The 24,606-nt window shown below is 39.2% G+C and overlaps 3 protein-coding genes and 1 pseudogene across 6 annotated transcripts; 3 read left to right on the top strand and 1 right to left on the bottom strand.

Annotated features, from left to right (window-relative positions):
- The first annotated feature begins 711 nt into the window (after positions 1-711).
- LOC121759628 (SWI/SNF complex subunit SWI3B-like) lies at positions 712-3,799 on the top strand. The gene is made up of 6 exons (XM_042155284.1): positions 712-944; positions 1,040-1,437; positions 1,845-2,216; positions 2,613-2,712; positions 3,249-3,373; positions 3,470-3,799. Exons 1-6 carry the CDS (start codon positions 764-766, stop codon positions 3,650-3,652), a joined length of 1,359 nt encoding a protein of 452 aa, XP_042011218.1. The 5' UTR covers positions 712-763; the 3' UTR covers positions 3,653-3,799.
- A 4,686-nt stretch (positions 3,800-8,485) lies between these two features.
- Positions 8,486-11,715, top strand: LOC121757078 (AT-hook motif nuclear-localized protein 10-like). Its single transcript, XM_042152565.1, has 6 exons — positions 8,486-8,616; positions 9,001-9,426; positions 10,052-10,104; positions 10,485-10,616; positions 10,854-11,015; positions 11,277-11,715. Exons 2-6 carry the CDS (start codon positions 9,087-9,089, stop codon positions 11,499-11,501), a joined length of 912 nt encoding a protein of 303 aa, XP_042008499.1. The 5' UTR covers positions 8,486-8,616; positions 9,001-9,086; the 3' UTR covers positions 11,502-11,715.
- A 523-nt stretch (positions 11,716-12,238) lies between these two features.
- LOC121756817 lies at positions 12,239-14,574 on the bottom strand (annotated as a pseudogene).
- Positions 14,575-17,188: 2,614 nt separating this feature from the next.
- On the top strand, positions 17,189-19,855 carry LOC121756872 (increased DNA methylation 3-like). Of its 4 annotated transcripts, none has more exons than XM_042152290.1 (3): positions 17,189-17,423; positions 18,490-18,864; positions 19,509-19,855. In XM_042152290.1, the coding sequence occupies exons 2-3, from the start codon at positions 18,564-18,566 to the stop codon at positions 19,742-19,744; spliced, it is 537 nt and encodes a 178-aa protein (XP_042008224.1). In that variant the 5' UTR covers positions 17,189-17,423; positions 18,490-18,563; the 3' UTR covers positions 19,745-19,855. The 4 variants fall into 4 exon arrangements, with proteins under 4 accessions (XP_042008224.1, XP_042008223.1, XP_042008221.1 ...); XM_042152289.1 differs by having other exon boundaries at positions 18,501-18,864; XM_042152287.1 differs by having other exon boundaries at positions 18,530-18,864.
- Positions 19,856-24,606: the final 4,751 nt, after the last annotated feature.

Here is a 24,606-nt window from a genome sequence, read left to right on the forward strand (position 1 = left end):
AACACTCACATCCGTACTCTTCCGCAAGGACATACTCAAGGGTCCTACCATTCTATTATTCAATTTAAATAAAAACATTTCCACAATATTAAAATGCATTAAAAATAATCGGAATAATATTATAAATTACAAAAAAATTAAAAATTACATAATTAAAATCCTAAAAATTAATATTTTCTTCATTAAAGTCTTAAAAATTAAAAATTACATAATTTAAATCCTAAAAATTAAAAATTACATAATTAAATTCATAAAATTAAAAAAATCCACTACTCGTGGCCGAATTTCGCCCAAATGGATGATGAATGTGTGTATTTATAGATGATTTTGGGATTAAATTTTTTAAAAAAATTTTAAAAAATGGTAATAAAATCTGTATATTTTTTGGAATCCAAAAATATATATTTTTTAATTTTTAGTATTATTTTTATTTTTTTTAAAAAGGAAAAAAAGAGAAAATGTCAACGGCTAATAGAAACGCGTCAGGTCGCCCTGCTCGTTGGCACGAACGTTCTTTTAGCTAAGAGCGACGTGCTCTTAGCTAAAAGCAGCGCCGTGCCAGCGGCAAGAGCGCAGCGGCGAACAGCGGTGCCGTGCTGCACGAACGGAGGGACAGCGGTGTGCTCTTCCCAGTGGATTGGATGCTCTTATTATCTTCTTTTTATGGCTCTCAAGTGCTAATATATATACTCATAGGTCTCAAATTGCAAATTTTCCGAATTAGTTTAAACGGTGGCTGCCTCTGACTTTAATTATTAAAACGATGGCCGCCGAAACGACGCCGCCGCCCAAACCCTCCTCCTCTGAACCCTCTCCCGTCACTCCGGCAGCATCCGCCGCCGACCGTCCACCTCCTTCCTCCGCCACACCCACAGCTCCGTCCTCCATCACTTCCCGCCTTAGCGAACCCGACGCCGATGTTATTCACATTCCCAGCTACTCTCGTATGCCGAATTCTCATCTAATAATCTACAATTGCGTGATAATTTGTCTGTGGTTTTTCAAAATTGATGATTATTTTTTGCTTTTATATCATCAGGGTGGTTTTCGTGGAACGCCGTTCATGAATGCGAGGCTAGATTCCTACCGGAGTTCTTCGATGGGAGGTTGCCGTCGAAAAACCCTATGATTTACAAATATTACAGGAATGCCATCGTACGGCGGTTCCGGGAGAATCCTAGCCGGAAAATAACTTTCACCGAGATGCGGAAGACGATTGTCGGTGACGTGGGGTCCATTCGTAGGGTTTTCGATTTCCTGGAGGCTTGGGGCTTGATTAATTACGCCGGTTCTACTTCGAGGCCTCAGCTGAAATGGGAGGACAAGGATACTAAGTCCGCCGCAGCACAGGGCGGCGGCGATGTTGCTGTGGCGAAGAAGAGGGTTTGCAGTGGTTGCAAGACCCCTTGTACCATTGCTTGCTTTGAGTCTGAGAAGGTACCTGCACCTTATTTCGACTGATATTCAACGAACTCACTTTTGCTTGTGTTGTCATTTTTCTTTATATGTGTGGCATTCTTTGTCGGCAAAAACTTGTGCTAATCCTCCATTAGGGTTTATTCATCATAATTAAGATCTAATCTAATTGGTACGGATGCACATTGCATTCGAATACTCCAGAGCTGGAGCATGCCTCTTGTTTGTTTTGGCAATGAGGGATGATATGTGCTTTTAGTATTCATGAGTTTTATGGTGCTTTTAATGAATCCTACCCTCAATGTGTGTTGATCACTTAAAAGTGTTTTTCGTTATTTCTTAAATCAATATTCTCCTGGTATTTAGTGTAGTAATTATATGCAACATTGAATGATGGGATCTAATACCTTCTTTTAACATGTGAGCAGCACGATATGACACTTTGTGCGAGGTGTTATGTGCGGGGCAATTATAGGGTGGGCTTGAGTTCAGCAGATTTTAAGCGGGTTGAGATCAGTGAAGAGGCGAAGTCAGACTGGAGTGATAAAGACACCCTGCAACTTCTTGAAGCTCTCATGCATTATGGTGATGATTGGAAAAAAGTAGCAGAGCATGTTGGGGGAAGAACTGCCAAGGAGTGTGTGGCTCACTTTATAAAGCTTCCATTTGGCGAGCAATTTGACGGTCCTCCAGAATCCAGAGAGCTGGATGCTGAGTTAGGTTTGCAAAATGCAGCAATGACCACAAAGAGGATGCATCTTTCTCCACTTGCTGATGCGAGCAACCCCATTATGGCGCAGGTAAGGACTTCCTCTCTGGAGTAAAAGAATATCCCGTAAACCATTATCGATATCTCTATCTAAACCATTACAGTGGCTTTGGCAGCAACTCATAATTTTGTGAGATGATTGGGTCATATCATGCATTTTCTAGCTGAAAACTAAATTTATGTGACGTAGGAGTATATCGGTTTTATTAAAAGTTTACTTTTATTGTGTTTTTCTGTCTTGATAATGCATTTTGTAAAATAGTTAGTATATAATACTATGTGTTGGTAAAAATATTTTCTTTCTTGCAATCAAACTGAACTCTGATTAAAGAGTAAAGATTGATTGGCTTAGCTTGATATCATTTTTGGATGTTTATGTTAATGCTGGTAATTTATAGACTTTGATGAGTGCACTCTTTCTCCCCAGGCTGCTTTTCTGTCTACATTGGTTGGAGTAGATGTTGCTGAAGTGGCAGCACGTGCTGCAGTAACGGCTATATCTGATGTTGGTAACTTGAAGCAACAAGGTATAAACTGCTTGTTTAAGGATTAAAATTCATATGCACGTTCAATTCATTGATGTTTAAGTATATATGCACATTATATTGCTAAAGGATAGAGAGCATACAAGGAAAATACTCAAAGTAGTTGAAAGTAGGAGATACTTTTATACTAACTCCAATATGATGATATAAGTGTTTGTAAGATGGTTAACAGTATTAACCGTGTTATGCATAAGTAGTGTGTTTGTCTTTTTGGTTCTACGAATACATTGTAACCATCAAACAGTTTAGTGTCCCTCAAACAAAGATTGCCTTCTTCAACTGGCAAGTACAACATTACCTGTCAATCTTTGCAGATTAATATAATCGGTGCTTAATATTTCATTCTAAGTACTAAATAATTTAGACGTGTTAGGACAGGTAGAGCCCATGTTGCCCCCCTTTTTCTGCATTATTTAGAGTTGTTAGCATGAATGTGCGCATTTTGATACCTATTGGTATCGGTTAGATCCAGATAAGAGATGACTTTACATCCCTTCTTCTCGTTCTTTCCATTGCAGAATCTGGATATGCATCTAATGGTAACACCCTGAACAATATGGAAGAATCTCTTGGTGAAGCAAAATTGCAGCTCGAGAAGGAAGAGGAAGAGCTGGAGAAGACCATATCTGGAATTGCAGCCCAGGTAGATCAAGTATTGCTACTGCTGTATATATATGTTGTGTGCTATTCATGAGTATAGTCGACCTGATGAACATCTGCTGGCTTATTTCTTTCACAGACAAAGGAGATCGAGGACAAGATTTTTCACTTTGAGGAATTTGACTTACAAATGGAGAGGAAATTGCAGCAGTTCCAACAGCTCCAGAACCTGCTGTTTGTTGATAAACAAACTATACTGTTTCATAAAAATGCAGCACCAAAAAGTGGAGACAACGCAGCAGAGCCTGTTAAGATCGATTGATTTCTCAATGTGTTTATCTTCTAACCCTTGTTGCTACATTTTAGTTGGATTACGAATTTCAGTTTGTTGTAGCAGATCCATTAACTAAATGTAAATTCTTTTAATTGTTCTTGAGATTTTGTTGCAGTGAAAATCGAATTAATTTCATCACTGTAGCAACTGAAGTTAAAAATTGAATTCTTCGTGCTGAGAGAGATAGTTTAGGGTTTCTCTTATTAGTAACTTCATTTTATGCTAAAAAGCCAACTTATATTTATGCATTGAAACAATATTTTAAACGACATGTCACAAATTTAAATGGGAAGAACAAAAGTCTGATTGATGTTTTTTCAATAACAACACTATTTCGTATCGAAAGTTGTAAATAGAGGCAGATGCCTTGAACAACTTATATTTATGCATTGATGTTTTTTCAATAACACTATTTCATATCGAAGGTTTTAAATAGAGGCAAGTACTCTAGCATAAATGTAACCAAATACGTTAGTTGAGTTCATCAACCTACCTTCAAATCATCTTAAGCTTAGATAATCAAGCTGTTAGTTGAGTTCCTACACATTCCTTTGTAACTATAACCTACCTCAAATCATCTTAAGCTCAGATCTAGTAAATCGATTCTTTTGAACTATTCTTGATTATTAAGGTTTGCCCATATAGTTGGAATAATCCCTTACCCAAGAAGTAGGAGTTAATTGTTAGAAGTAAGAAAAAAGTAAGTGACAAAGTATTCATCGTCTGAAAGTGATAATTTTTTTTTATCACAATCCACTATCCATAGACAATATAAGTTTACATTTTTTCCTTCCAAAAGCCACAACTCATAAGCTAAGACCTCAATTAGTGGATTAATAGGTATTACGAAATAGAAGGATTTACTTCAAACAGTAATAAAACTAAGCTAGTTGTCTAGTTCATCAGAATAAGTTGTAAACTAGTTATCTAGGCTTATCACTTAATACAAAAAAAAAGCAAAAAAAAAAAAATACTCCCTCCGTCCGCCTTAGGGTATCCACAGTGGCAATAGCCCAGCAATAGCCCAGCCACAAACTCCTCCTGCCACATCATTAATACTAAAAATCCTCCTGCCACATCATCAATACTAAAAATCCTCCTGCCACATCAGAAATAGCCCAGCCATAGCCCAGCCATATCATAAATAGCTCAGCCACATCAATAGCCACATCACTAAATAACACAATATACGGAATTTAATTTACGAGACATATACGGGAAACATTAATAATACTATTTTACTTTTAAAAAAATACAAAAAATTAAAAAAGTACAATAAAATTTAAAAAGTACTAAAATTTTAAAAAAGTACATTAATAATAAAAATTACATTAAAAAAAGTACATTACTTAAAAAAAATCACTCGGTGGCTCCCTCGATTCCGTCGTCGCCGTCGCCGTCGCCACCGTCACCGCCGCCTCCGCCGCCACCGCCTCCGCCGCCTCCGTCGCCACTGTCACCGCCGCCTCCGCTGCCACCGCCGCTGCCGCCTCCACGCAGATCGTCATTCATGCTCTCGAGCAATGTGAAGAGAAATCTCTTCTCCTGGGGGTCCGTCGCCGCTCGCCATTCGGCTAACGTCTTCACCATCATCTGGCGCGTTTGTTGACGCGCGAAGTACTTGAGATCCTCTGTAGACTGGCGGTCAAAGGGGGATGCCGACTGGACCTCCTGGGAACCCCCGGCGGCCCCCCTCGCCGCCCGTTGCGCCCGCTTTTGCCCAACGGGGCGAGGTCGGCGGCCGAACGAACGAGGGGTGGGGAGCACCTGGTCCGTCTCGGAGAGGTCGTGGGAACCACCGCTGCTGCCGCTGAAATCCCCGGTATAGTTCAATCGTTGCCGTTTCGGCCAGCCAGCATCGACACCTACTCGGAATTTCTCAGAGTCGTTCAGCACAAGATAGCAGTTCCAGTAGGTGAAGTCCTTATACAACCCGGGCTGGGGGAAGGCTTTCTCCGCTATCCTCCTGCAGTCGTCCTCCGTTTGGCCACTACTCTGCATGCGGAGGGCGTTGGCGTACAAACCCGAAAATCGGGAGACGGCAGCCCTGATTCGGTTCCACGCCTTCCGGCAATCCTCCCCGTTGTGTGGCCTCCCCTCCGGGCAAAATCGCTGGTAGGCTGCTGCTACCTTGCCCCACATGTTGACGATCCTCTGGTTATTAGAAACAGGAGGATCGTCGCAAACACTCACCCACGCCCTTGACAGGGCAACGTTCTCCTCGTCCGTCCACCTTCTCCGTGCCGTGGGGTCATCCCCACCCGGCTGCGACGACTCCCCGACCTTCTTTCCCTTGCCCTTCTTCTTTGGGGCGCCACTACCCTGCACTGCTCCCCCCGTTTGAACGGGAGTTTCCGGAACTCCGAGACTATCAAACCCCAAATCCGCCAACGAAAATTCATCAAAACCGCTCGGCGTGAACTGCGCATCCGTTGGGGTCGATGTGTGCGACGAAGCAGTGCTGAAATCAAAACTGGGGCGATAGACGTTCCCCCGCGTCCCCTGCATCGCAGGTACTCCCCCCGGCGTCCCCTGCATCGCCGATCCACCCCCGGGCATCATCTGCATATTGGGTGCCCACCCCGGCATCATCTGCATATTGGGTCCCCTGCCGGGAACCCCCCCCGGCGGACTCCCTCCGGTCGGCATCCCGGGTAGCATCTGCTGCCACGGGTACATGTTGTAGTACCCGGGCATCTGATTCCATCCGCCTCCAACATTAATTGGGGGAGTTTGAGAACCACTCGTCCCTGAACTAGGCTCGTTGTTTAGATCCATTTCTCGGTGTTGATCTTGTATAGAAATTTAGATAGAGAGAGTACTCGTTAATACAAGTGGTGCGAATGAAAATGAAGTGCAAATTGCGTATATATAGTGTCGGGAAAAAAAAAAACCGCTGGGCGATCCCGACGCTGCAATGGCGCCGAGCGGATCGCCCAGCGACCGCCTAGCGCTAGGCGATTTTTAATTCCGAAAAACCGCTCGGCGGTTTTCGGAGGCTGCAATGGTTCGCCTAGCGACCGCCTAGCGCCGGCGCTCGGCTAGGCGGTGCGCTAGGCGCCATTGTGAATAGCCTTAGGAGTCCCATTTCTTGGCGGCACGGGTTTTAAGAAATGTTAAGAAAAGTGAGTGGAAAAAAGTTAATGGAATAAGGGTCCCACTTGTATATATTAGTTTTATATGAAATGTGAGTGGAATGAGTTAGTGGAATGTGAACCCTATTACCATTTATGGTAAAAGTGAACCGGGACTCCTATTCGCGGACGGACTAAAATGGAAAAACGGGACTCCTATTCATGGACGGAGGGAGTATATATTAGATGTCTATCTCCATATAATAATATACTCCATTAGTAATAAGTATTTTACTTAGTTATCCTGCTTTACTTTTATGATGTTGATGGGGCGTCTTTTTAAAAAATTATCATCTTATTTACATATTGAACCCAAGTCGGAGCTGAAGAAAATTATTATCGTAGAGATATTATTATTATTATTAAATAGCGAATATAATTATCTTCTCTGGAGTAAGGTGCCTCACAGGTTTTGCACTAATAACTGATGAAGCAGCACGAAACATGACTTCTACCAGCTACTATACTGTTAATTTTAAAATTATTTTTTCTTTTGAATTATAGGTACGAATCTAATCAATCCAAGTATTCGATATAAATTTAAAATTAATTAATGTAGTAATAGTAATATGGAAGTTGTTGCCGTAAATTAATTAGTAGTACTATAGGATGGTTTTAGATCGATAGACTCTAATTATAATAGTAGGGGTACATTAAAATGTGGTTATAATTGGTATGGTTTATGTAGCTAGATTATATGGTTAGAATGTATTAAGAGTATTTTTCTAAAATTCGTTTCCAATATTAAATTGTAAAACAAATATAATTTCTCACATTAATTTTCTTAATATGGTTCCAATTTCAAAATTATTATGATAATAGTACAATTTTGATTTGTTAAAACTAAGAGAATATTGGGGTCAATTGCAATTTCGTAAGAATGATGGTGAATTTGTAATTATTTTAACCTTCTGTATACGTGTAGCAAAAATAGGTAAAAGAAAATTGTAAAAGAAAATAATAACACAGCCCCTCGTAATTATAAATAGAGGGAACATCTTTTTTGGTGCACGAACTTTGCCAAAGTATCATTTTAGGTCCGTGAACTTTGAAAATATCATTTGAGGTCCACCAACTATAGATTAATATCATTTGAAATACTTTTTACTATTTTCAAGTTTTTTTGGACGAAAATACCCTCAATACCTTAAAGTGTATATATTTTTAATTAATTTATCATATACTCATATTTTTTTATAAATATCTTTACAATATATTTTTGACAAATTTTCTAAATATAATTTGATCTTAAATATTATCACTTAATTTTGTGACATGCAAGTAAAATTGCTTCTTCAACTTTTTATATTAATTTTTTTTAAAATTGAATAAAGAATTTTTTTTAATAATAAAAAATTGAATATTGATCTTTTCTTGCATGTCACAAAATTAAATGATAATATTGAAGGTCAAATTATATTTAGAAAATTTATCAAAAATATAGTGTAAAGATATTTATAAAAAAATATGAGTATATGATAAATTTATTAAAAATATACACTTTTTAAGGTATTGAGGGTATTTTCGTCCAAAAAAACTTGAAAATAGTAAAAAGTAATTCAAATGATATTAACCCATAGTTGGTGGACCTTAAATGATATTTTCAAAATTTACGGTCCTAAAATAATACTTTGGTAAAGTTCGTGAACTAAAAAAGATGTTCCCTCTTATAAATAAATTAACGTTACTGAAATTCATTTCTTCGCAAAAAATCCCTATTTTCTGTATCCGCAATCCCTAAAAATTCCCTAGCTTTGCGTTTGGATGTTCGGATGTTCTTGACTCTCAGCTGACACACAAAATTTTCATCATTTATTCGTGAGTTTTCTGATTTTTTTTATTTATTTTGGTTGGTTTTATGTGCTATTATGTGATTTTTCGGTATTATTATTTACAGGAAAAAACGGTGAGAAATTAGGAATTTTCGAAAACTATTTATCTTTTTATTGGTTTAATTTCGAGCTCATTGGTTGTTTTTCGCCCGATCCCTTGGAAAATTCGGCGGAAAAGGAAAGCATTCAAATTTTTACTGCATAGAACTTTCTTGCTTACTGAATCTCAGTTTTCCTTTTTCTAAAGCAAAATCTTGAAATTTTGCGCTGCTGTTGGTGTGAATATGCTATGCTTGAGTGCGTGAATGTGTTTGAATGGCGTCATTAAATTTAAATCAGTTAATTTGAGATTATTCTTCTTCTTCTTCAGCTGCTGAAGATCTCTCTGCAACATTATCTTGTGGTCCATTGGTAATTTCTGCGTTTCTTCCGGGTTAATTTCGGAAACCCGCAAAAATGCCGGGTGGGCCGGAATCCGACCCGTTTACATTGACGCCGCATTCTCAGCCTCAGATGGATCAGCAAATGCGCGTGCCCTACTCCGCGCCGCCGCCGCCGTTACAGCAAGTGGCTAAGGAGGGGATGAATTGGAGCTCAGGTGAGCAGAAACGGAGGAGGGGCCGGCCAAGGAAATATGGGACAGATGGCAGCATGGCCATGGTGATGGCTCCTGGGCCGCCGCAGACGGAGAATTTATCTCCGGCCCCTTCGACGGAAGTGGTTGTTGGATCGGCCAAGAAGCCAAGGGGAAGGCCCCCTGGTTCCACCAACAAGAAAAAGCAAATTGAAGCTATAGGTCTGTTTTTTGATGGAATGTTTTGGATCTTTGCCTAATGCTTCTTTATGGAGTATAAAATTAATTTGGATAAGGCAGTTGGGATTCCTATTATTTTTGTGTTTTTTTTAAATGTGGCAGTTACTTTTGTTGAGTGATTATTTGGTTTCAGTTTATCTTACAACTGTTTATTGGCAAGAAATTGCCACTTGCTGAAGCTGACCATTTTAAAATTAGCATGGAAATTACCCAGATACCCCCTTTTAAACTTGCTTTGCCTAGTGTGAAAACTGCCCCTGACTCTAGGCAGTATCTTTTTCATTTTTTTTTCTTTTTGTTTTACTTTATTTGTATTTATGAGTTTCTTTTGTTTTCATTCTAGGAAATATTCTCACTTTACCATGTCCCGGGAAATATTCTTTCTTTCTTTTTTAGGGCAGTGGGAATAACTTGTAGGAGTAATATACTAGTTTGTGGAGCGAGCTTCTTTATATTTTCATGTTTTGTTTATTTATTTGTTACCTTTAATTTACTCCCTGTTCATTTTCAGCTTCTACTTTGTCCATATCATTATTACTGTGTTGTTATCTTCATCTAACTTTATCTTCATCTAACTTGAAATTCTAACACAACGTCATGCTTGCAGGTTCAAACGGGATTGGATTTATACCTCATGTAATTGACGTGGCGGCTGGAGAGGTTGAGAATTTACATACTACCATTCTATAATTTCAGAGCTCATGTCCATTTGGATCTTTTTACTCAAGAATATCTTGATTCCTACCACTTAATAATACCCACAACTTCACCTTATTCTAACTATGATAACATAAAAACTCATATTTCACAGAGTTGCAGTTATGTAGCTAGCTTTGTATAGTACTATTTTGTTTTCAAAATTTGGTGCATGTGATGCAGTTGGAGTCTTTTATCTCTTCTTGGCATGTCTGAATTAGGTTTTTTCTGTGAGAGGAGGTATAGATATACATACAGAACTAGGACTGAGTAGTGTCATTGGATGATCGAAGGGAAATAGCACCATCATATGTTGATTAGTACTATTTGCTACTGGGTTTCAGGATGTGTCTTCGAAAATTGTGGCGTTTTCTCAAAATGGTCCAAGGGCTGTATGTATCCTATCTGCAACTGGTGCCATATCACACGTGACACTCAGGCTAACTGAAACATCTGGTGGAACTGCAACTTACGAGGTTTTTCTAGACTAAATGCTTTGTGAACCCTTTATGGGTTAACACTTTTATAAGGATTTATTTCTATATTGGGTCGGGGTTTCAAATTAGGAATGGCAGCCACTGCTTGCAGTTCATATCCCGATAAGCTTTATTTCCTACTCAGTTGTCTGAACAGCCAAGGACGAAACTCTCCTTGTGGCATTCTCCTTATCCAATTGAATATATTTGCTAATGTTATTCTTTCTGTTAATGTAGGGGCGATTTGACATCTTGTCCCTGTCGGGCTCATTTATGGTATCAGATGCTGGTGATCACAAAAGAAGAACCGGTGGGTTAAGCACAACGTTAGCTGGACCTGAAGGAAGGGTGTTTGGTGGTTGCGTGTCTGGTTTGTTAGTTGCACATTCCCCTGTCCAGGTATATTGCTCCCTGTGGTCCATGAACTGAGTTTCTAAAGCATGTTGTCATTTTCTGACGGTCAATACACTCAACTATTAAAAGTCAGAATGACAAAACACCACTGGCTTTGGTGAGAAACCCGTAGAGCTTCAATATATTCAGTCCCGTCGGCTCAGGATGTTCTTGTATTGTATCCCGAGTTTTTACATATTCCTGATTCATGGAGATTGAGCATTGTCTGTTTGCAGTTTCGACAAGTGTGGGCGTGTTTGATTGCAGGTCATAGTTGGAAGCTTTCTAGCAGATGATCGGAAACAGCCAAAATCAGCAAGCCATATGGAGCCTTTATCTGGTCCTCCGAAAGTGAACATGGGCGGCACGATCAGCTCGCCATCACAAGGTACATTCAGCGAGTCCTCCGGTGGGGCCGCAAGCCCTCACAATCTGAGCTCCGGTGTTTGCAACAACCAACCTCATGCCATGTCTGCCATGCCGTGGAAATGATCTTGTCTGCATAATTTCTGTTTGTCATAATTTCTGCAGAATTCTAGTATGGTATGAATGCACTCGGTAGAATTAGGTTCTTCCTTGGCTGACACGTCAGATTGGGTTGTAGCTGTTACATTAGTTACTTTCTTCTTCAGTCTTCACCATGCTTTCTGCTAATTGTTAACCACCAACTATTTGATGCTCCCTGCTTCACATATTTTCTACTCCATCATCCCACGTTACTTTTGAGGTATTTCTTTTCGACATGACATTTAAGAAAATTGTGTTCAATGAATTAAATATAGATAAAATAAAGTATGGGCGAGAATAAAGTAGGGAAGAGAAAGAAAGAGTAAAATATAAGAAAAACGACTCAAGTAACTTGGGATAATCCAAAATGGAATACGTCTGAAGTAACTTGAGACGGGGGGAGTATTTCTTTACCAATCATTAACCACAATTTAATTTTTTTTAATTAACTCCTATATAAGGGAGGAAATTACAAATAAACGGAAATTACAACTGATGTTGGGACGGGGGGAGTATTTCTTTACTAATCATTAACCACAATTAATTTTTTTTTTAAATTAACTCCTATATAAGGGAGGAACTTACAAATAAACGGAAATTACAACTGATGTCAAGAGGGCTCGAACTCGGCATCTCATGCAATAATATCTAAACTTCTTGCCGCTAGGACGAAGGCTCTGGACTCATTAACCACAATTTAAAAAACTGGATAAAATGCTTGTTTCCAGCTATACACAAAATTTCATATCTTAAAAAAAGCAATCATAATACAAGTCCACAGAGGAGAGATAGATGTTACTTTGAATGAGTTTTAGCTCTTTTCAGTAGAAAACGCAGCGAAAAGAATCCCAAAACAACAGTTTGCAAAAACCAACCTGTTGCATTTTGAGGATCACATCTTCTTGCAAGTTGCCAAGCGTAGACACCCTCCCCAATATGTGCAGCAACTGCCATGGTGAAGATTGCTCGTATCACCGTCATGGAGCGTAGAAAGAAAAAGCAAATCGCTCTTATCAGGGGAACCGGCCCCAAGTCAGGCAAGCACGCAGCACAGAACATCATTGTCATTCCAATCACAACAGCCACCCACGCGTATATGGTCGGGCCATCTAGTGTTCTTCTTTTCCTTTCCTTCCAGTATTCGAGCGTGGCAGCCATACCCTCTTGAGGACTAACCAGAGGCATATAACCCAGTTCCTCCTTCGCTTTCAGGAACGAGAAGTAATGGGTCACGACAACCTGCCAAACATAGGAACAACAATTCTTGTAGTTAAAAATATGTTGTGCATACCACTTCCTTTTAATCGGGATAGCAAAGAACTACTTATCCAATCCCAAGTAGATAAAAGAATAAATTGCAGGAAATTTACGGGCAGAACCTTGTAGACTTCAGCAGGAAGGATAAGAGGCTGAGGAAGCCACTTCTGGCTTAGACACGGGTACAAAAGTGAGTAGAACACTGAGATAAGCTTTCCGAGAAAAAAGGGCTTGGGAGACTGGCAATGTCAATTTAGGCAATTCATAGTTCAAGCCTTCGAGCTGTGGCCTGAGGAACTCAAAACTGTTGACTGGAGAACCTGTGAATAACAAGGGAAACAACTAAGACGGAAAGAAAAATATTTCTCTGAGAGGAAACACGGGCATCAATGAACTGCGAACTCTATCTATAGTTAGTTTCTTGCCAATGCTTCAACAAATCTAATTAAAAAATGAAATATCAACATATGGACCAGCTCACCATCCGATATAAAGTAGGCTTGGCCGGCTGCAACAGGCCGCCCTACTCTCCCAGGAATATCATCCAAAAGACCCATGCTAGCCTGGAGCATTGCCAGAACAACGTTATCAAGACCCAATCTGATTTCACCTTCACATCACCAATTTTAAAAGGCAGAAGACCCAACTTTGCAAGTTTTATGATCCGAGGCAGGTGCCTTTCTTCACCTGGCCCATATATAGCAGCAGGACGGATTGCACAGGAGTACAACTTTCCTTTCTCTTTTCTGTGTAGACCAAATTCCATATCAACACAACGAAAATAAGAATGGGCAAGAAACTACAGTTTAATTTTGTCCTAGCAGACATTGGATTATAATTTTAGGAGGCATCAAAGAAAATACATAAAAACTAACCTAAAGGGTTGACCATTGTGCTTGAGAACAAGCTGCTCGGCTATAGATTTGCTGTGGCCATATGAGTCAACATGGTCCGCAATAGGAAATTAAGGCAACGCCTCGTTTCCATTTAAGATTTCTTGCCCACCAAATACAACATTATAGGTGCTGACGTAAACAAGTCTGCTCACCCCACACTCGAGGCAAGCATCCAAGACATGGAAGGTTCCGTTAATATTTATTTCATCCACACGCCCATACTGAAGCATCTCTTTGCCGGACATTCCATATGAGGCAAGGTGAAACACACAATCTGCCCCTTGTAAAGCCTTGTCAACATCTTTTTTCTTACGCACATCCCCTGTTAAGTAGTGTATCATCACATATGAATATTACGAATACTATTACTATTACTTTAAATTTTAATAATATTGAGATTATGCATTTGCTTGATAAGCCAAACAGTAGTAATTAAAAGTCCTTAACCAAATTCAATCTTGCATTTTTCATCTCATATAGCTAGAAACCCCCAATTACTCAGTGCAGCTCAGCATATCAATTCTATCACTAAAAACAGAGTAACATCAAATAAAACCCTAGAATGCATCTAAATGATTAGAAACAAGTGTGCATCTACGACAATAAGGTAATAATCTCGATCCAGAAGGTGGTAGGAAAAGAAAGAAGGAGACCTTGAAGATGAAGAACCCCGCGATCATGGAGAGCGGCAGACCAGGGGGATTCGGGCCGAATGTCAAAGGCCCGGACTTGATAGGCACCTCTTCTGAGTAGCTCGAAGCAGAGTGCGGAGCCCACGAAGCCAAGCCCGCCGGTCACCACAAAGGTTTTGCCTTGAATCCCCTCATTCTCACTCAAATGCATCTCCAAATTCAAATCCAGCAATCGACTCTGTTTTTTAAGGCGATAATCAATACTCCTGATTTTTCTTTAGTTTATTCAAATAATAGTGGACTAGTTGAATTGGAATTTTATTGATTATAATTTATAAAATATGTACTCCTTTCATCGCACAACGTTTCTTTTCAGCTATTGTTTTATCAAAATGATACTAATAAATAGTAAGAGCGAAGAAAAATAATGTAGATACGACTTCTGTATAATAACACGAGCATACAAAACTGTCGTCGAAATAAAGTTACACCCTATCGTGAAAGTAATAATCCTCAACTCATTGTCGTGTTTCATGTATTTCCACATTAACTCTTGTCGAATTGATTGTCGACACCGTTGTCTGATGAAATTCGAAGAGAAATTGAAGAAATTATAAGATAAATATTAGAAGATAAATGGGGGAAATGAAAATAAGATTGCTTTTAAAACACTTTAAATGAAATATGAAATCGTAAAAATTAGAAAGAAAATTGAAAATGAAAACAAAAAATCCAACACTGATCAGCGCCACATCGCATGCCTAGATTGGCCTCATCATGCGACCGAAACCACTCTATAGTCCATAAGGCCATCCGCAATGGCGCCTAGCGCACCGCCTAGCCGAGCGCCGGCGCTAGGCGGTCCATTGCAACCGCCCAGCGGATTTCGGAATTAAAAACCGCCGAGCGTTCGGCGGTTTCGCGGCGTTAGGCGGTGCGCTGGGCGATCCGCTCGGCGCTATTGCAGCGCCCGGATTGCCTAGCGCACCGCCGAGCGGAATTTTTTATTTTTTATTTTCGAAACACTATATATACGCAGTTTGCACGCCATTTTAAATTATTGTACTTTTTTTAATTATTGTATATTTTTTAAATTATTGTACTTTTTTTAAATTATTGTACTTTTTAAAATTTTAATAGTATTATTAATATTTTCCGTATATGTCTCGTAAATTAAATTCTATATATTGTGTGATTGTTAATTATTTTATTTTTATATAATTGTTATTAGTGATGTGGCTAGGCTATGGCTGAGCTATTTGCTTGTTTTGGTGATGTGGCAGGAGGATTTTTAATGTTGATGATGTGGCAGGAGGAGTTTGTGGCTAGGCTATTGCTGGGCTATTCCTATTGTGGATGGCCTAAAAGTGACCAATGACAAGTTTGTGCTCACTTTGCAATGACTCTCCCTTCGACGTGACTTAGATATGTTCCATCTTTTGGTGCGATTTTGAGTAGTTTCTGCTAGAAAAAATATCACATTTTAATTTTGAATAAAATAAATTATTATATAAATTTTTTAATATTATTTCAGTTTTTTTTCTTTGTACATTAATATATTCTTTTCTCTTGCACTAAAACGGAAAAATGCTTCCCCAAATAGGATTAATTAGAATTCATGTTGCCTATTAGGGAGAGTTTTTTTATTGTTACAAAAGAAGAAAACACGCGTCTTTAGAAGACACGTGAGAGCATCTCGCATCTTTGCCTAACACGCGAGAGCGTGTCGCGTGTCTCTTAAAGACACGACTTGCTGACACACCTTTACCTCTCTCAATTTATTTCTGATTTTAGGGTTCTTGGATTCATTGTGCATCATTCTTTCTTAAAAATACACAATCTGCAACTCACTTTAGTACTAAGTTTTTAGCAAGGGTGTTTCATGTGTCTACCTAATGTTGTTTTATCGTACTATATTTTGCACAAGTGATAGTGTTTGTGAGTTTATATTGGAATGGATAAATGGTCCAACTTTTAGGTTTGGGTAGTACATATGATTCAACTCATGTGAAAGCATTTAATATATTGAATGAGAAAATATCATATAATATGATATGTGGAAAAAATTGCACTAATAGATATGGTTAAACCCTAAATCTACTTTTTCCATCCTTAATAACAAATTAATTCATAATAATCAATCTATAAAATTCTATATTCAACAAAATTCGATATTCTAAATCCTAAATCTATAATTAACAAAATTATACCATAATTCAATAAAATTCAATGTTCCTTAACAAATTCAGTCCCAAAGCTTATCCTAATTCTATATACAGCTATTATAAACACTAAGGGCGAGTTCAACTTGAAGAATTGGCCATATATGGGTCCATTTCTAAGAATTCTTGGTGTTTAATTGGTGTATTCTATATAATTATGAAGAGCCCAAGAAATAATGGCCGGCCCACACTGCTCAGATTCATTTCTTTTCAAATTGGTAAAGATTTGCTATCTACATCGAGCAACAGTGCCCCCATATCTGGCTGGCCCAAATCTCTAGATAAGAAATAGAGCAAAGTGAGCACGTCCTTAGATCTATATTCAATAAAATTATACGCAAAATAACAATAATAATCGAAGAAGAACACTTAAAATGGGAATCGATGCCGATTTCAGGTCGATTTGAAGCAGCTGTCACGCGGAGGAGGGTGAGTCTGATCGTTCTAGAATACTATTAAGGTAGAGACGCAACAACAATTCATGTGTTCAATAAAGACGCGAGATACTCTCAATGTTACGCAAAGACACAAGTCACAAGATACTCTAAGGTATTACATACGCAGTGTAATTCCCTCTTTTGTAATAAAAAATAACTCTCCTAATTAATCCTATTTTGGGAATTTCGCCCTTAATGTTTTCAGTCAGTCAATAAAATCACTAATTTATTTCAACTAAAGCACTTCGATTTATGTTAAAAGTGAGTTAAATATGACAGATTTGTGAGTGTTGGGCTAACTAAATTTGGTCATGCTTTGATAATGTCACCGTTTAAACTTTATAATTTCCGGTGAAGAAGAAAAGGAGAAGCACAACTGCGTCTTTTTCGGCGATCATAACACCGCAGACCACATTTCTGCTCGAATTTACACAACCCAGCTTTCCTTTCGAGTTATCAACAGGTAATTCTTCTTGCATTTCTTGTTCGACTAATTTTAATGTTTTTGTTGTTTCAATTCTTGAAATCGTTTGTTTCCCCTGATTTTTATCTTACTCTAGTGAATTATTTTCTTAGTTAGGTTGTTATGTAACTTTACCCAAAGCTCAATTTTTAGTATAAAAAAAAAAGATATTCAATCTTGTTGCCAAGAAATGAAACTCGAAAAATGAAACATGCAAAATGCTCCACTTAATTGCTACTTCAGACGAAAAATCTTGATTTAAGTGGGTGGGTGGTGGAATGTAGCCTTTTCATATGTTAATGGTTTATGGTAATTTTGGATGAAGCCAGGGGCGGAGGCAGGAATTGTCCTTAGAAGGGGCAAAATTATAGTGCATGAGAAAAATAGAGTTATTGAGAGGGGCATTTATAAAGAAATATGAATAAAGTTGCAAATTTATCAAAGAAAAATAGTACATGTAAAAGTTTGAGAGGGGGCAAATGCCCCACATGGAGACCATGTGGCTCCGCCCCTGGATGAAGCGTTTGTTCTAATGTTAGTTGAGTTTGGCTTAGAGAATCCCAATTAGCTTGCCCAATGTTGTCGTGGTGATTGTGTGGGCGTCGTGTAACGGTGCTTCCGAGCTATTTCAGCAATAGAAGATAGAACATATAAGAGCATAGAGATTGATCTCAACATTGATCAGATTATGCTTGCTAGACTAATTATTTTTTATCATGTTTTCAGTTAACGTATTAACTCAAGCTTAAATACAGCTAGATCACTAGAATCCGAATTTCGTTTATACCGAGCTTGATGATTCTCTTTCAAATGATTCTCTCTCAGCTTTTCTAGAATGGGAACTTCTGTTATCCTTGAATCCCTAACCATAATAAACATATTTATAAAGGGGGCCATTGTTATTCAAATACCCTTTGCAGTCCTTATTCAAATCCAATCAGTTTACCCCGAACGAGTTGATGGTTAAACCCTTTGTTCAGAATTAACAGTGTATATAGAACCTGCTTTCTTTTTCTGCCCTGAAAATGTCTTTTGTCTCCCTATATTGTTTCTTGTCATTTATTAGTTTCACACTAGTTTGTTGGATCAAGTCGTTCTTGGGCTAGGTGACGTGGCTACTGGAAAAGAAGTATATCTGCAATGGATGAAAATGGTGGGATAGTGGACCTGAATAACTGCAAAGATGCAGGGGAAGAGACGCACCATTCTGATTCTATGCAATTGGTTACGTATCCAAGGACTTGCAATTCTTCCCAGCTGTTTGCTTTGCCCCTCGTGCCAGTTCCAAAGGTGGAAGAATGGTGTTCGAATACGTCTGTTGTCTTGACTGGAACAGCTTGTAAAGGGGGGACTGGACCACCTATTGGCATCACAGACATTGGCGAGAGCAAATCTGCATATTACTTTAGTATTGCTCTACCTGGCGTCAAGAAAGATCCTGGTAAATTTCTCTTCACCTCATCACTCTGTGTCTGTGATTTACTCTTTATGTTCTTTTGTATATAGTGTTTTTTTTGTAAATTTGGTTGGCTGTGGAAATAACTTAAGTAAATGAAGAGTATCTGGGAACGGTTTAAGCAAAGTAATGTGTTTTCCATGCTCATTTTCTGATCGAACATGAGCAGGCTGGAATTTATGTATTTGGCTATGAGAGATTAAACTTCTCGCTCTTCATAAAGAGACTGATGTTTCATGTCTTTACAGGAGTGAGGGATCGTGATTAGGAAAGATAGATTTTAGTCCATGGATTATGACTGACAAACCTATTTCATGTTAATATCGGTCGTGCTTTAGATTCTTACTTGTAGTCTAGAGATTCTACAAACACGTCTTGAAAATAACAAGATCAGTTTGTGTGGACTTGAAGCTGCAAACTGAAATCGGATAATGGTCAATGCACCATATCTTCCGATCTCTGTATATTATGTCATGAGAGAATGATGAACATAGGATAAATCTTCTTCTTCGTGTTGAAAACTCTTCACTAATTTTCGACATTGAAGTGTGTTTATGAAGCACATTAAATTAACCTTTTACACTTTTATGTTTATATGGTTTTTGTTCTCACTTGATTACATGTATCAGGTGAATTCAGCTGTGATGTTCAAAGGGACGGAAAGGTCTGCGTTCGAGGTGTGACTTCGACTGGTGGCAAGATCGTCCAAAAATATTCCCGAGTATACGAAATGAAATTCCAGCAACAATCACCCCCTGGACCCTTCACGCTCTTCTTCAATCTGCCAGGGCCCGTCGATCCTAGGTTGTTCTCTCCCCATTTCAGATCTGATGGCATCTTCGAGGCCGTTGTTGCAAAGTACTGAGTAGAGTAGAAATCGTATATCTTAATGTAATGTATCGACTGTTCATCGACATAATCTAGGATGCTTGCTTCTAAGTTGGAATGTTAATGAACATGTGTTTCTTTAGACAAATGAGTTTTTCCAGTACTATAATTTTGAACAGCATTACATTTCCCGTATATCCTTTCTCCACGATGGTGTGGTTCAGCCCCTTGCTCGTTCCGTACCCAACAGCTGCCACTCTGAGCTCGATCCCACAAACCTGCAATGGATAGTCTCCTCCTTATGAAGGCCGCCAATGTAGGTGAATGCGTAATCCACGAGGCCTCCGTTGCAGCCACTGTTATAAGTTGTGTAGCACTCGATTGACATCTGCTCCGACAGTTCGGTTAGGTTTCCCGTCACGGTCTGGTTTATGCCCTACACCGCAGCAACTGCCTGCATTTGCAGCTCAAGAATTAAGAGTTACTAACAAGTAACATTATGCATTAAGATATGAGTTTAGATCCAAATATGGGTACCATTTGTATGCCCTTCTCTCAAAAATAAATTAATTATAGATTTTTACTAATTTTTCGTCAAACTGATTTAAATGATATCTGGTAAGGCCCAACAGTAAGCCCAGTAATACTGAAGGTCCATTCACATATAAAATAGTAGGGCTTTTAGTACTGAAAGCCCAATTCACGTATAAAACAAAAATATTAGTAATAGTAAGATGAAATAATTGCTAAGTTCATCAATTTTACCCAAACTATGATATTTCACATAAACATAAAAGTGACTACTAAAATCATGGACTTTGACTAGTAGTCGATTTTCCACAAATTGAAATGTTTATGAGGACTAAAACGACAATGTTTTGATCTGATGTGACATGTCAGAATTGTATTCCATGCTTTCTTGAAGATTAGAACTTGAGAGTGGCGCTATAGACGTCCTGAAACTAATTTTTTTTTACATTTATACAACTATTTGAAATATTGGCAACAATGTATTGAAAGGAATGATGATATCTAGGCATGCACAATCCGGCCCGGCCCGCCGGTTAACCGCCGGTTCGGGCCCGCCGGTTCATGAACCGGAACCGGGCCCGGAACCGGCGAGTTGAACCGGCTGAAGGGTCGGAGGGTCATAAGGGCCGGTTCAGGTTCGGGCATAACTTGAACCGTGAACCGGCGGTTCAAAACCGGCGGTTCGGCGGTTCGAACCGCCGGTTCAAAGGGTCGAACGGCTAGGGTTCGTAGGGGTTCGTAGGGGTTCAAAGTAGGGATAGGTATGAACCGGCGGTTCGCCGGTTTTGGGCGAAAACCGCCGGTTTTGGAGGAAAACCGCCGGTTTGAACCGGCGGTTCCGACCGGTTTCCGCCGGTTCCGGAAGCTTTTCAGGCGTAGGGGGCTAGGTGAGGTCAGAAACCGGCGGTTTGTGTCGGAAAACCGTGGACCAACCCGCCGGTTTCATGGAAAAACCGCCGGTTTTGAGGTTGAACCGCCGGTTCAGGCGGTAAACCGGCGGTTCGGCCGAAAATTTGAAAGTTTGAAATTTGAATTTTTTTTTTATTTCTTCCAATTTTACTCCTATAAATACCTCACTTCTCCTTCATATTTCCTTACCCCATTCTTGTGTTAACAAGGATTTCATTCTCAATCTCCATTTCTCTATTCTCTCATCATTCTCTCTAATTGCGCAAGTTTAATTCTACACTTTCTACTCACTACTATATTTGTTGTGCTCATAATTTACCACTTCTTTTATACTTCATACATATTTTATTCCAAGTCCATATTACTTTTCATTTATCAATATATTCAATATGTCTTCTTCTCGTGGTGGATCGGGACGTGGTGATCGGGGCAAGGGAATAGCCCAAGATCAAAGCACTACGCGTCCCTCAAAATCTCGACGACCTAGTCGTCGAGATGTTATGGACGAGGTTTCCCGATTGGCAGCCGAACGCATGCAAGTAAGTAATGAAAAATTTGTTTTCCAATTCACATGCACAAAATTTCATTAATTTTTTTTTGCGTTCATACTTTTAACTTCTACGTACATAATATTTGTAGATGGAAGAAGATCATAGGACCGCCATGCTACTTGCTGAAATGCAACAAGGCGGGGGTAGGGGAGATGAGGAGTTCGACGTTACTATATCGTCGGACTCGGACAACAACGAGGATAGATCGCATTCTCGTATTCCTTCTAGCACCGGCGGAAATGAGGAGATGCCTCCCCCTGCACCCACTAACACGGCAAAACCTTTGAAATCGGACATTTTTATCAAACACTACAAGAAGGTGGCGGTGGTGATTCCAAGTCCTCACGATCCGAACTCTCAAGAAGAGACTTCGGACTTTCATGTTTATTGCAACTATTGCGATAAAGTGTACAAATGGTCCGCCGGTGGTGGATATGGCACCCTCCGTCGCCATTTAGTGGCAAAGCATCCGGTAGAATGCGGCACTGCCTCTACCCAAAGCCAACTAAACTTCCAACCTGCCGGCGCCGGCTCGGGTTCGTCAGGTGCGCCTCTATTTAAATATGATAAAAAGAATTTTGATGATACAATGACTAGATGGGCGGCTATGAAGCATATGCCCTTTAATGTTTTTGATGACAAAAGTTTTGAGGTTACTATGCAAAGTGGGTTGAATGTAGCAATCAAAAGAATAGGTCGAATGACCGTGCAACGATCTACCGTTCGGCAGTGCTTGGAGAAAAAGGTAGAATTATCACGTTATTTAGTTAACATGGGCCACAGGGTGAACATTTGCTCAGATGTTTGGACGGATTGTTTTAACCGTCATTCATACATGGGTATTACGGTTCACTTTGTGGACGACAGTTGGACTTTGAACAAGCGTTTAATTGGTTTTAGAGAATTTGAAAGTCCACACACTGCACCAGAAATTGCTTCTTTGATTATACAAGTGTTGAATGAGTTTCAGCTATGCAACAAGATATTTTCTATTGGTTTTGATAATGCAACTGCCAACACCGCAAGTATTGCCGATTTGATTGCGGCTTGTACACCGGTAATTGGAGGTAAGTATTTTCATCAAAGATGCATTTGCCATATTTTAAATTTATGTGTACAGGATGCCCTTGAATTATGGCAAAAGCATGTCTCTCCTATTAGAAATGCAGTTAGATTAATCCATCAAAAGCCAGCTATTGGCAAAGCATGGAAGAAATATTGCCATCAAAAGAATGTCAGGTACACGAATTTTACTATGGATGTGTCTCATAGATGGAATTCGACATATGATTGTCTGAATTCTACCTTGACACATAAAGATGCTTTATGTGATTTTTATAGAACTAACCCCTACCGTGATTTATATCTTTCGCATAGTTGTTGGGATAACAGTTTGGCTTTATTTAAATTGTTCAAATATTTCAAAAATGCTACTGTTGAATTGTCGGGTGTTTATTATTGCACTGCTGTTCGTGTTTTGGAGCATTGCATGTACATATCCCTTGGTTTTAAAACTTCAATGAAAAATGCTTCCTCTTCTCCCGAATTAATGTGCGTTTTGTATTATATGATTGAAAAATGGCTCAAGTATTTCAGTGAGATTCCTAACGTGTTTTTGATTGCAAAGGTATTGGATCCAAAATGGAAATTAGCAGGTACCTCTAGAATTTTAGATTTTTATTATAACAATTTGAGTTCAATTGATCTTGGTCCCCTTCAAGCAATCCAATCCGATACCAGTGACGAATTTGGAGTCGACCTCTCAGAAACCTTTCAAATAAACCTCCCGGACCGGTCAGTTGTGCAACAAAACCTCGAGTATAACTTGCGCTCTCTCTACACCGAATATGAAACCAAGTATAACATCACTCACCAAGTCAGAAGACCCCCTCCTCCACAACATAACTATGGCTTTGCATTTCAAGCCGATTATGATGACCCCGACGCGCAATCCCAACTAGCCGACCTATACAACTACAGCACCGGCGGAAGGTCCTCAGGTATGGTCAGTGAATTAGATTTATATTTTGAATCACTCTTTTCCTTTGGTGATGAAGGTCCTACTCCTCCCGCCCAAATCGACGTCCTCGATTGGTGGGGAACCCACGAGAAAGATTTTCCCATCCTTGCTTCAATGGCCAAGAAGATTTTTTCTGTTCCGGCTTCCACCGTCGCCGTCGAGTCCGCTTTTAGTGTTGGCTCGCGCGTTTTGGATGAATCAAGAAGTAAGCTCTCGGCGAAAAATATGGAAGCCGTGATGTTACTTGATGATTGGGCCAAAGCTGACGTCCGAGAACAAGAAAATGATTGGAATGATCGTCAAGAGGGATCACAAGATGAATTCACCGGGGATGAAGATTAGGCCAACCGTCAACCGCCGCCGGCCAAACCAAATAGGTAAGTAAGGTAAGAGAACTACGTGGACTTTGATTCCCTAATGCAAATGAGCAATTGGGATACGTAGGCACCTCAACTTAAATTTTTAATTTAAGTTGATCTCAAGTCCTTTTTCTTTTATTTCTTTTTTTTCCCATTAATTCCTACTTTAAAAATATGCAAATACAATTACATAATTGTATTTGTATATACTCTAGTCGATGAAGTATATTTCTCTATACGGCTAAATGAGGGAAACTTTTGACAATTCTACTATAATTGTTGATTGTTAGACGAAACTCAACATTTAAAGTTGAATTGCTAAAGGTGTCCTTAATTTAGTTATGTAGAAAGATCTTCTTCGCCGGTTAAGAGTATATATATAATACACTTATACGTTTAAGAACTTCAACGTCGTTTCTTGTCATTTGTAATTAGTTCTTCACTAGTAGTCTCATTTGTATTTAAATTTTGTTTAAGACTTCAAGACCGCCATATGTTTTCAATTTGTAGTTGTTGTAACTTGTAACGT

The sequence above is a fragment of the Salvia splendens genome, chromosome 12, assembly GCF_004379255.2.
Source record: "Salvia splendens isolate huo1 chromosome 12, SspV2, whole genome shotgun sequence".
Lineage (NCBI taxonomy): Eukaryota > Viridiplantae > Streptophyta > Magnoliopsida > Lamiales > Lamiaceae > Salvia > Salvia splendens.